The sequence below is a fragment of the Ischnura elegans genome, chromosome 2, assembly GCF_921293095.1.
Source record: "Ischnura elegans chromosome 2, ioIscEleg1.1, whole genome shotgun sequence".
In the NCBI taxonomy this organism is placed as follows: Eukaryota; Metazoa; Arthropoda; class Insecta; order Odonata; family Coenagrionidae; genus Ischnura; species Ischnura elegans.
The window spans coordinates 12,328,846-12,342,702 of NC_060247.1; the positions used below are offsets into that span (position 1 = coordinate 12,328,846).

General features: G+C 40.9%; 1 protein-coding gene across 2 annotated transcripts in view; it reads right to left on the minus strand.

Annotated features, from left to right (window-relative positions):
- The window catches only part of LOC124153383 (dual specificity tyrosine-phosphorylation-regulated kinase 1B), a 397,480-nt gene that overhangs the window by 90,222 nt on the left and 293,401 nt on the right, over positions 1-13,857 (minus strand). For both annotated transcript variants that reach the window (XM_046526503.1, XM_046526502.1), the window contains exon 2: positions 3,905-4,200. In XM_046526503.1, the coding sequence (XP_046382459.1) occupies positions 3,905-4,200 (296 nt within the window). The remainder of the gene's footprint in view (positions 1-3,904; positions 4,201-13,857) is intronic.

The following is a 13,857-nucleotide window of genomic DNA, read 5'->3' on the forward strand; positions in this document are numbered from 1 at the left end:
AAGTTAATATAATTCGGAACCAGAGAACAATAATAGCGCTTAATTTCTCAGCATAAATAAAAAAATGTAATTTATCATTCACTTGGTTTATGACGAATGATGCGATCACATTTAGAAGAAAGGTTTCCGACGATTAAGTTTTCGGACAGACGAAAGACAAGGAAGAAAACGATAAGGCAATAGTTATGCAGCGAAAATGATGGAATCCGTATTTAACCCTATAAATATAAAATGTATACTTAGTTATTCTTTCTAAAGGGTATGGATTCAATTTTAAAATATTGTCGTTGTTAAGTTGAATTATTCCAAAAAAGGGCAAAAACTCATGATTATGGGATCGACAGAACACACTACCGGAAAATAATTGACGACATCATCACTAAAACAAGAAGTAGTCAATGACAAATGCCTTTCATGGGAAGATAAACAAAAGAACCATATTTAATCTCCTCCAACAAGACTATGTACGACTAACTTCATTGGGAAAAGTAAGAAGTGGAACGCATATTTTACAGATTATTCCGAAGAAATTGGGAGAAAGCGATAAAATACCTTCGGAAAAGAAGAAAAGAAAACTATTCCAATCATTTCGACAATCCTCGCAAAAAAGAAAAACTTAGCTTTTTACTATCTTTCAAAAAGGGAGATCGAGAAATATCCTTATTTCGCTCGGTCCACCAGCGAACGAAAAAGTAAGTAATTCTTAAATTAAAGGCTGTTGAAGCATCTTCGAATTTTATGTACCTCTCCCTATTCTCTGCGGTGAAATAAAAATGGCTAATAAGCTAAAGAAGAAACACATCAACTCTCACAAATTACTCCACGCTCAGCCAAGTTTCCAGGAAATGGAAGCCAAAATGAGAAAATCCTCGAACGTTCAAACCCCCGCTTCCCCAAACAACATTCCGCCTTCTTTTTTTTCGCACTTCCTCCTTTCCATCATCCTCTTTTTATGCTTTATAGAGTGGAAGGAAGAAAGAATTCACGGCACAGTCGCCGAGCTATAAGGGGTGGGGGGGGGGGGGGATGTTTTACAAGGCCTCGCGCGCCTATGCACTTAGTCCAGAAAACGCAGCCCAATCCCGGAGAAAGCCGGACTCGGGGGGGAAAAACATCTGACCACATCATCAACCAAAAATAAAAATGGAAGAGAAAAGAATCTTCAACGTCCCACACTGAATAAATCTCAACGCCGTCGCCGACGACATAAAACATTCATGCATTACGACTTTCCTTCCCCGGCAAATGGCACAGTTAAGATTAACAGGGATAATCTGTTTCCCTCCATAAGCTGGAAGCCCACACATTACTGCAAGGCCAGCGCGCGAGCATTGCACAGTAAACATTGTTGGCACGGATTGAATTTCTCGCGATAAAATTGGGATTATAATAGTTTCCCCGAGGGTGTTTCATAACGTAATACACGACGCGTGGGACTAAAATTCCGAATCGCACTTTGAGCGGGTAGAAAAGATATGGTAACAAGTAGACTAACAAATAGTTCCATTTATAAGAACCCTTAGATGATCTTGAAGGCGTAGTTTTCATAGTTAACCTCAAGAGCTGGGATCCATTGCCCAAAATATCCCTATAGTACCAGAATTGTGCTTGCAAGGTAGCGAGTTAATTCAGCGAGTACGTCATTGGATCTAAAATGAAACAGTATTTTACTTAAAAGCGACGATCAACTGACTCCGAAGTCGACAATATCTTCATTTAAAAACGCAGATCACCCGGTAAAAATGAGGAAGAGGATGGCGAGGTTTATGATAATTGGCATCTGCTTCCATCATGTTTTCGGAACAAAAAAAACGTCCTCTGCGACAGAGGATCATCGAGTGTTTCACTATTCCTTACCTACGAATGTTGAATTCAATACTGAAACCAAACATATTCTGCAGAGAGGCGACTTAGAATACGGCTTCTCTGGATTATGCATAAGGAAAACGTGATAACAGCGGCGAAATTGTGGGACAATTAAATAAAATAGAATTAAAATTCATAAGAGATTTAGCGATATAAAATTTCATTACAGTAATGAATTCACATTTTCTACTATCATGGTAATTGGTGCTGGCATCTTCAAAATGACATTTCGCATAAAAAAATAACGCAAGAAATGATATGCATCGGATAAATTTGCGCATAATACTGTCGCAACAATGATGAAGTAGCAATTAATTAGAATAATCAGCATAGGAAATGTAAGGAACGTGAATATAGAGGTAGACATCGAAACTCTTAAAGTTGTTATTCGTCGTAAGTTATTCCAAAAGCTTGAGCAATTCTCCGAGTCGAGTTAATGGGAGGAATTCCTATCAAATATAGGGTCGTATAAAGGGTTACTTTAATCACCTGAATGTACGGATTGTATTTATTCACTGCATTTCACAAGAGATTTCAACGATACCCACTCCAACATGACGAAAAATTACAGCTAACCTTTGGCCACTCTTCCAGTGCACGTAATCGATGTGACAATATGGCTTTTAATCGAGCAGAAACGCATACTCGAAGAAATAGAAATAAAATATGCTCAGCATTTACCCATTTTTATTACATCTAAGTTTAACCTGCTCGGTTAGCAGAAAGTTTGAGAAATAATTGAAACGGGGCCGGTGCAGTAAATAAGCAGTGCGAGCTAAATAAATACGGATAAATTCATAAATGGCAAAAAAGAGTATTTTTCTGGAAATGAGGCCCTGATTATAAATAAAATACTATTTAAGAATCACCACTCTTCAAACTTCAAATTCACAAAAACTGTTCCTGAGAAGAATAACAACGTACAGACAATACGCCCAAGTGATACGTGTATTTCCAATATTTGCTGGAGAATGGTAAGCCTGTTTTCCCTAGAAAAAAATTCTTTGGGAAAGTATTTCCATCACATTTAAGGTCAGCCTCAAACTTATGTTTTTCTCTGAGGAAAATCTGTACCCAATTATCTAATGTGCAAAGAAAAATGCTCTCAGAATTATATTCCGTACATAGAAAATCCGTTCCGGCTCAACGTATAGGATAATTCCGAGATTTCCCGACCCTTCGCTTCTAACTTTTATACTTGACCACGAAATGGTTCTGTGACTAGAAAATGGCAAAACGTTGAGCGAACTAAACCCGGATCGGTATTCATTAGTGTGTAATATTCGTCGGGACTGTTTCAATGTGAACTCCATTGTCATTACAAGGTTGATGACAAGAAGTATCTCAACAGTTCATTTAAAAGAAATTGTCATTTTTCCAGAATTTTCTTAGTCTGTAAGACGTTCAGAGAGCAGTTTACAACAACGGTTTCAGCGCAAATTATTGATGAGAAAAAAACAACATATCCCTTACCTAAAAACTCCGTCGACAAAGTTTTGAAATAAAAACAAAATAACTAGAAATAATATGTTCCTGTTGGTGAGTTGCGTCCATCACTGCCCTCTTCACCAACCGTAATCAAAATTTTCCCTGACAGCTCGAGAATTTACCCTGAAATTTCCCTCACTTTTATCACCCCTACATATATATGCTGGAACTTGCGAAAATTTACTTAGAAAATTTATTGAATACGTCAATTCCAAAACAACACAAGCCCCTCGAGCTAAGTTCGAAACAAAACTATTTTCTCCGCGCATCTTCAATGCGATATGTGGTAAGCACATCTTCGTTGACCCATAAAAATATATGGCACACAATTCAGTCTCATTTTTCATTATATGAATCTACTTTCAGAAAAAAAAGGTAGCAACATCCACAGTAGCTCCAAATATTAAAAAAAAAAAACTATTCATTGAAGCGGACTTGGGCCGCTTAGGAAATCACGACTTTTTTTTACTTTTCTCTCGCCGCTGCCATTTTTCATTGCCATGGTGACTTTTCTGTTTTTCGGGATGTCTGTGGTAGTTAGGGCACTCACCTCGTTGATGTGCTTGTAGGTCTTGATGAGGTCGACGCTGAGCTTGCGGAGAGGCGCAGACGCGGGGTCCCTGAAGCGCAGGGGGATCCGCGCCTGCATGGCCTGGATGTCGGAGGGCGTGCCGCCCGAGCCGGCCCCCGCGCCCCCCGCGCCCATGCCACCGGCCACACCCGCGACGCCCAGCGCCCCCACGCCGCCGCCCGACGTCGCCATCGCCGCCAGCTGCTCCTCCGGCACGAGGCGCCCGTAGAGCGGGGCATGGCGCTGCTGACGGGCGCCAGACTCCCCGCCCCCCGCTGTAAACAAAGAAGAAAGGAAACGACAATCAGTCGGCGCAAGAACACACACACACACACGGTATCATCGATGCAGTAAAAAAAACAATTGAAAGGGAAGGATCAATTCCGGAAGTGTCCATTTGGGGGGTACACTTAAGACTATCTCCCCACAAAATTTTGGGGGGATTTGAATCCCTCTTTAAACGACTCACACAAATCTCAAAACTGATAGCAAACGAGCAAAAGACTCGACTCCAGTTAAGCAGTCAGTCAGCGCAACCACAGACGGTAGTATCAATGCAGTAGTAGGAAGAAAAAAAATTGAGGGATCACTTACGAGGGTGTTCATTTGAGGGGTATCCTTAAAACTATATCCCCAACATTTGGGGGGGGGGGGGATTTGAACCCCTTAGGCATCTGCCCCTCTTTCAACGACTTAATATATACATATATACACATATAAAATTAATAGCAAGAGTGCAAGGGACTTTCGTCCAGCAGCCAGTGCTGAAGTAATCTGAGCAATTATTTTCCGGGATATTGCCACGAATTCTGGCGGAAAAGAACGACCATCAAGCCATTAGTCACTTTGAGTCCACGCTTGTCGTAGTGAGCCAGCAACTGGCGATCGGTACGCTTTATCATGAAATGAATCAAAACCACTTTCAAAAACTAAATTTCCACGATGTCGTTAAGACCTCTTTTTGAGTGAAGGAATGCTAGGAATGGTCGTAGATGACGAAATGAACATCAATTTCTACACTGAGATGCGATATACATCATCAGCACAGCGATATTAGTTTCGTGAACGAGTTAAACAACAGGACAAAGAATATGGATGAAGCGGTCCTGCCTTCCTCCCATTAGCAGCTTTTCGGAGGAGATTTTCAGAATTTCGAATCCCTCTGCAGATTGTGCCAAAGATTCCCCGAGAGACATCCGCTCACAGAAAAACTGGGCCTGGCTCTCATCCCCCAAAATACACAGCTATTTAGGATCCCATTGAAAAGTATTTCAACGAAGAATTGTGATCTTAACTATGCATTGGTAAATAAAGATTAAAATTATGATTAACAGGGAATGAATCGAGGTTTTCAATTTTGAATAGAACTAAATCTTCTTCAAAAATTGCCTCGTACCGAAGAACATGAACTTAACTTGCAATTATATAAAAGTTAATGCAAGTACATTAAAAATGTACATCTTCGAATTGAATGCAAAACGAAATAAAAAGTCTCATTCAGTGCCACAGCAAAAGATTGAAGCTGGCGTCTGATAATTTTGGATTTTCAAGTATTAAAGCATTTTCGTACACATATGTACAGTAAGATGCCTCCTTGCACTCCGGGGGTGAGTTACACAAATAAAACCAGTGAAAACATTGTTAATAAGATAAAAGGTACTGCAGAAATTTAGAGATTAGGACCAATGTACCAAGACTGATAAAAATAACGCAGAACCACGATGGATGATCCACGATTAAGGGAAACAGCTATTCAATGCAAGTTAGTTAATGCAACGCAAATTCAAATTAGTCTCAAACAGAAAAGAAAATTAAAGCAAAAATGAGAAAAGAACACAGAACAAAACTCATAAAAGATAAGAAAAGAGCGCAGGAAACTCGAGGAAAGCAACTCAAATGAAGTCGATACTACTCCTAAGAATTTTTTATTCTGCGATATTGCCAACGCAGGACTGTGGTGGAGCTTGTGACCTTGAGAATCAAGAAGAATAACTATATTTACTCCGAAATGACTGGAATAAAATCTCATCTTTGGTCGCTGATAGCGGGTTCAACGCGCTAAACAGCACGAATGACTCTTATCTGGTTTTTCGCTGGTGCCCATTCTACCACCGAGGCTAACTTCTGACTGCTCTCCGAAATACCTCCAACGGACGAAATTCGAATTCCTAAGATTTCCACAGCATAACGCATACGATGATGATAGTCCGGAGGACGTTGCTCAAGTGCTCGTTAACGTCTTCCGCAACTGCGCCAATCGTATTCCTACGAAGGATCTACGTCGAAAAAGGCAAAAGAAGACACTACGGGGATCGCTAAGACGATATTTCATCCCTGCTACAGTATTTTTTTTTCAAAAGCGAAAATCATTGTTTTTATCAGTTGAAATAACCCTCATATACTCTGGGAAAATGATTTTGCGGAAAATAGTTTTCTTACCATAATATCATGAGATGGTAGAAATTTATCTGATTCTCACGTAAGACAATGCAGACTCCAGAGACCACGACACCACATTGATAATGGAAATCCATTTCCTCACCGTTTATGTAACAGTTGAAAGGTAATTTCAGGTATTTTCTGAAAAATACGCACTCCCCAGAGAACTTTCGGACGAATTCCACAAAAAACTAAACTACGTGAAGCTGCGAGTTGGCTCCATGAATAAAATCCATTAAGTATCGATTCAAATACAATATTCCCCATTCAGATATCAAAACGGGAGGAAACTTTGTATTAAGGTCAACACGTAAGTTCAAAAATGATAATTTGCAAAATAACATTAAAAGATTATACGTTAAGGAGTTCATAATGAATATTTCAGATGCTAAGGTAAATCAGAGCTTACAAATTGACCAGTGATAATTGATCATTAAGATAATTATTAGCTTTAAATACAGTCGATTATATGGAGTGATTTTCAGTGACTCAATAACCACTTCACTTAATTACTGCTTAGTGGTTTCCCAGGTTTGAGACGAAGTGGGCCAAAGATTGATACATAAGTAACACCGACTCTGGAAGGTCAGCCCTCAGCGATTTGCGATGGAGTAGGGAAGATAAAGTAAGACTTAGGACGTCACTAACAAATCATACCTGAACTCGTAGCATCAATAGGAAACAAGGAAATAGCAACAAACAAAAAAAAAGCATGAGAAGATACAGTCTGCCAAAGCAATGCAGAATTTATATTTTAGAATTGTAGCTCCAGTCCGCTGTGCCAAATAGGTATGGGCACAAGCGACTGAAGCGGGTTGAAACAGAAAATAAACAGAATATCAGAATAAAACGAGTGCAAGCGTCGTCGGTAATGATGTTTCCGGTTTCAACGATGACTTTGATGCTCCTAAAAAAAACTCCATTATCTTGTCCGCGCAGGCTGCTTTGAAGCTTAATATTTCAACGGCAAAGATATAAAATCAAACGATTAAAAAAACAGACACCACTCAATCACTGATGAACTAAACTTAGGCGCCCAAAAAAAAAGACAGATATCAAAGCCACGAAGTCTACTCATGAATAAACAGCCGAGAGGACTAAAATTATAAATATTTTTTACAACCCTCACTCAATAAAAGCATGCATATAAAACATGCGAATGCTATTCCCAGATATTCTTGAACAGGATCTATACTGTTTCCGATGAAAGTGTGGGAAGGGGGGGGGGGGAAGAAGTGTGGAAGGCCTAACACACGACCTTTCCGCCTCCGTCATCCGAATCGGAATGCAGATCTGCAACTGTCAGCTAAGGCCCTATTTCTTGAAAGTATTTTCAGATCCAGAACACTGATCTTTCGCTACAATTGAGTTAGGCATTAAGCATTGAGCAGAACCATCTCTCCCAGGGTTGAAAACTATTACCATTAGTGATGGCATAATTTTGCAATTATTCAAATAAAAAATGGCCATGCTCACAAACATTTTTCATGAAGAATTGAGCCAGACAGATATAGATTCCAACGATAGGGCCCTCTCCAACACAATTCTTCCAATCATAGCCACAAATGAAGGTGTGCGGAATCATTTTTATTCGAAACAATTTTACTCTCTCCCCCTCAAATCAAAACTATTAACAAAATGAATTCGCCACTTTTAATGTATGCCAACTTCATGAAAACCTTCTTCTCAATTAGAAAAGTTTTTTTTTAGTTTTTTGCTCCGATTAATTTAATTACAGAGCTCACATGCCATTGGATAAGAAGTAACCGCTTCAGCACCATTATGGCGTACATCAAATTTCGTCACACCATGCTTCGTAACATCATTATAACTACCATCAAATTCCATAAATGAATTTAAAAGCATTTTTCCATCGAAATTCTGATGCTTTTTTCTCCGCGAGCGTTCACTTTTAATGAAAATAAAATTATGCACCGAAATGAAAAGCATGGAAACAGACGGTAACATCACCAATAGACATCAGTAGCAGGGATGCCGACTTACAAAAAATATTGGGGGGGCCCAAACCTTGGATCTTGCCCCGGGAAATTTTATAAGTAGTGAGTGTTAAGATTTTAAGCATTTAAGAACAGGCATGTGATCATAATTAGAACCCTGACAACTCGAATCTCGATATCTGGACACTCCGAGGAAAATCGACAAGCCTGACACATTTTTTCCTCGCACCCACAACGAATTTTTGAGGGGGCTCAGGCCCCCTCAGGCCCAATGGAGACGGCGCCACTGATCAGTAGTCATCCAATACAGGCCATCACGTGATATCGGGTTTTTCCATTTCAATCTTGGTCCCACACGCAGAAGCCGAAATTCTCTCTAAGGTATACATTTACTCTGAGGAATTCACCCAGCTACAACAACTACTACCACTTTCCTCTTTCCAAGCATTTCGACTCATTCCCATCCGCTAACCTGAATCCCACGTGTTGGGGGGGTGTCGCCCAGAGCAAATCGAGAGGAGGCCTCCTGACTCGCCCTCCCCCTAACATCTCACTCTCACATCACAATATAACCCCACCTCACCTCCAACCCACCCATCTACGAACCACTACACACTCCGCTTCGAGAGCCTCTTATTTTCCTGAGTTATTTTTAAACCCACCTCCTCCTTCTCAAGTCTCAATTTAGTTTCCACGAGCCACTACCATCGGTTGACAATCATGATGTAATTTTCGATGTGGTAACATAATAACTTACAATTAGTTATTGTTCACGCGATTTTATTATTCCCCTCACCAGTTTCGTAGTCAACATTACATCATCATATACACCTAAATACAACCCCAGGGCTCATCAGCGCACACTATGTCGTAAGGATTGATAGTTGATACATGGTCAACATCGAAACCATTTATCGGATTACAAAGTGGAGAGACGCCACCACCATCTAAACTCTCAAAATTGCATCGCCACGGACTGAACTCGGAGTAAATATGAATTAAAAGGAATATCAATCGCCTCCCACGCGTGCGGGAAATATTTAAATGGCAAATTTAAATATCGGGAGAAACATCCGCCTCTGAGACCCTCCCTCCCGCAAGCAACTAGTCAGTCGGTTTCGCAGAAAATAACTTCCGATTGTGACAGAAATATTACACTTGGTAGGCATGCCCAGGATACCATTTGACCTCAAGTAGCACGTTCATTGTCCCTTGGAATCAAAATGGCGGTTTTTTAAAGTTTATTTTCAGTTTTCAAAGGTATTGGCTATTAAGGGATCATTATCTACTATATTCGGCACGGTTCATATAGTAATGACATTTACTTTTTTCTCACCCTCGAAGCGTGGTTTAATCAAAATTGAACAATATATGAGCCGACTCCTTCCCTTCCGAAATGTGGACTTGTTGGACACAATAACGAACCCTCCTCGCCCCCACTGACACAGTCTACCAACAACGGAGTGACCAAGCGCACACTCCATCCAAATATCCCATTCTCACCTCGACTCCCCATTTTCCTCATTCTTGTAGGTGGTGCCATGGGTACCACGTGCGTGAGTGAGGTTTATGCATGTGGGGAGGGCGTCGTCCTCGTCGTTTGGGTGGCAAGGGCGTCTTTAGCACACGACGAGGCAATTTTCCTTTACTCTTTCCTTCTTTTTCGCTCCATTAATTTTTCGTCGTCCTCGAGCAGGGTGGGTCCAGTGATAAAAGGGTGTGTGGGATGAGAAATACGTTAAGACCCCCAACATCATCCCCAACCTAAATGGTCTCTGTTTCGCAACGAACCAGATTTTTTAAAAATCTCTAATGGGTATTATCGCGAAATTTTTAAGGTAGTTACATGAAGTACTCACTTGTCACACTTGTCTGTGTCTCAAATTCGTACATTCAACTCCAATTTTTTCTCAGATTATAATCTTTGAGATCAATGCGAATGATGGGAAAGGACTATTCCACATAACCTGAAAGAGTTTTACAATGGGTGACACGAATGTTACGAAAGATGACAAAATACGAACAGTCGATAGGGATTGAAGTACCCTTAAGGGTGTCGCTTGAGACAATCAGCATATTACCAAGCGTGGATACAATTAGTGCTACAGTAATTGCAGAGTTCAGTACATACTAAAAGACATTTAGTTCGTCGAGTTGCTATACCGGGACATTATTCACTTAAGCGCTGATATCAAGATAGAATACACTCCAACTCACATTTTTCCCCTTTTTAGAAGTCACTCACACAGTTCTTGGCCCAAAAAAAGATATCTGACTTGTTGGTGAAGAAGACTGATCCGTTTCCCTCGTATGAAAACAGTATTCGATATTGAATTACTGAATACAAAGTTACAGAATGGAACACACGCAAATATGTTAATAAATGACGTGTCCACAGCAATATCACACTAAAATTGGAAACATGCGTTCGTATACTGCAGCTTTATATTCCGCTAGGCTGGTGGACCCATGGGTCCTATGCTCAAATCTCCACTGAAGCTTTCGGGGATCCTCAAATAAAAATGATCGAGGCAGCCTAGGGAAAGGAACTGCCCCCATTTACCTTGTGCACTAATAATTCACACGCCACTGCCCCCCATTTACCTTGTGCGCGAGTAATTCACACCCCTAACTGAGAGATAGTAAGCCGAGTGTTGATCAAACTGAACTATTTCAGTATAGCATCGTGTTCCCATGCGAAGATAAAAGATCAATAAGTAATATACCATTCCAGCTTTACTCTTTCCGATGAGGTATTGAGACTGCATAAGGCAGAGTCTCTCGCCCTTATTCTCTTCTTTCCTTATCCTCTCTTCCCATCCCACTGTTCCCTACGAACTCTGCCCGACCCCTGAGTCTCCCGTGGTGGTAGTAGGGAATGCCCCTTCCCACTTCGGTTAGCGTGTGTGTGTGTGAGAGAGAGAGAGGAGGGGGGAGTGGTGTTGCTGTTGTATTGTTTATAGCCGGCTCGGGAACCGCTAAGTTCATAAGCGCCCGCGCGATATTGGATGGAGATGGCAGTGTCTGGTGGGTGGGTAGAATTAGTCTCCTCTAAGCGAAATACGTCCGAGGGGATCGGGTGGCGAGGAAGGAAGGTTTTTTTTGAGGGGGTAGGGTGTAGTGGGCTGGATTTGGAGAGTGGATACGGCTGCTTTAGGGAGAGAGAGAGGGAGAAGATGGGTCTAGCTCCAAAATATTAGGACGCGCGCTCCAGGGGTGGGCGGAGACGTAATTTCTGGATCCTCCCCGAAAGTTTGCACCGAGGAAGATCGCTCCACAGATTCCCTTTAGACAAGGACACACCTAAGAGCCGAGTAAAATGTAATTTTCGAGAAAATTTCAAAATATGCCTTTACTCGTTACCATTTGTAACTCGTAATAAAATTTGTTTTTTACACAATCACATTGAATGATCCTGCTGGTGGTGTGAAAAAATGATGACGATAAAATGGATCGACCGAGTAGGTAATGAGGAAATACAAATAGTGGGATAAAAGAGAAGTCTTTTAAAAAACCTAAAGGAGAAGACGTTGACGAAGACAACTAAGTTGGTCACATTATGAGGCATGATGACCTGATGAAATCAATCGTAGAAGGACAGGTGGGAGGGAAGAAGAGCAAGGAACGGCCCCGAAATTAATTAAATAGGACAGGTTGTAAAGGATGTAAAAGAGGAAAAATACGTCGCTATGAAAATGCTAGCGGATAGGAGGGCGGTATGGAGAGCTGCGTCAAACCAATCTTAGCATTGCTGACTAATGATGATGATGAATACTTAATTTATCAAATCTCTTGAAAACAATATGAGAAAAAAAGGAAAAAAATATTTATAAAATTTTCTACGAAACTCGAAAAGTGATAACTATTAAACAGTTAGTTCTGGATATTGTAATCAAGCGAGAGAAACAGAAATTGAAATAATTCCCAAATCGGAAAATGGATATCAGTCCATGTTTCACATCATTCAGCAATCCTATAATATCTATCAAGTTTAAGGGTTCGAAATAAAAGATCAACCGAATAGGAAGAAAGCTATCCCTTCAATCCTCATTAAATTCATGCACATGAGATTTATCTTCAAAATATTTCAAATAAGATGACCAGAAGCAGCAATGCCACCCACAAAATAAAATCAAAAATTCAACGCATTGGACCTTGAACTGAACAGCACCGAATGATTTAGTTTGGATTTCCGAGCTTAACAACTATCAGATAAAACAAACCTAAGTTGCTTCAAAAAAGCCTGGCCAAGCTAATAGAAACTCACAACGAAAACGACATACTATCAGCTCAAATTACACGAAGATAGTAAGTGGTGTGTTTATGCACGGTTCTTCTACGTGTAAAATTCGAACCGACTATGGTTACTTCTTGCGCGCATGAAGGCAAAAGCGTGGCATAGCATTTGTGTTTCCTTGGGGAGTAATATAAAAAAGCCAAGGGTATAATGAGTGAGTATAATGATAATAAATAAAATAATGACAAACAAGTATCTCTCCGCCTAAAAAATACCATCGTCGGTGAATATTTACATCACCCGCGAGCAAACGTGAAAAAGTCGTATACATAGAAGAATTTACACCATAAATTACCCATCGACAAGTGATAAAAGAACAAAATAGAAGGGTAGGAGCGGGTCGTCTACGATGAGGGCAACAAACAAGTATCTCTCCGCCTAAAAAATACCATCGTTGGTGAATATTTACATCACCCGCGAGAAAACGTGAAAAAGTCGTATACGTAGATGAATTCACACCATAAATTACCCATCGACAAGTGATAAAAGAACAAAATAAAAGGATAGGAGCGGGTCGTCTATGATGAGGGTAATAAAGCAAGCAGCTGCTGAGCAGGAAATCCACACACGATTGCTCAAATAAATTCCACCTCTCGCCCGCCCACCGTTTAACCTTTACGCGACTCCCGAAAGAAAGAAGGGCAAAAAAGGGCAGCAAACAACAAGGACACGCGCCACTCCTAAAAAGTAACAAAACATTAAAGGAAGAAGAAGACCTCCTCCACCCTTTCATTTTGTATCACGCGACAGCAAAAAAAAGCCCGAACAACGAACGGTTCCGGCCGGGCCATTTCAGCCGCAAACTGAAACCCATCCACGTGTGCAATTGGCCTCGGGAGAGGAAGAAAAAATAAATAAAATGAGGAGGACGCCTTCAACGGAAGGCTGCTGCATATTGCTTTGGAAACCGCCAAATCACCTAAGCTACTCAAAACGTTCCTGCCTCAAAGAGTCGAGCCCTTGACGGATACAAAAAACGAAACACGACCGAAAACCGATAAAGCACTCACGCTTGACGGGGCAAAGCAAGCTCTGACATACACACTCAAACATATTTATTCCGCCACGTGCGTTAGATTCCGAGAGGAGTAAGACGGGAAAAATGAGACTCGAAGAGCCACTGACAAGCCAGGTAGGGAGCCCGTTTCAATCAAACAATGAAAATACCAGGAGGTCCTCTGGAACTAGACGCTCGAACATGGGAGCAGGAGGAGGAGTCCCAGACATAAAGAGGCACA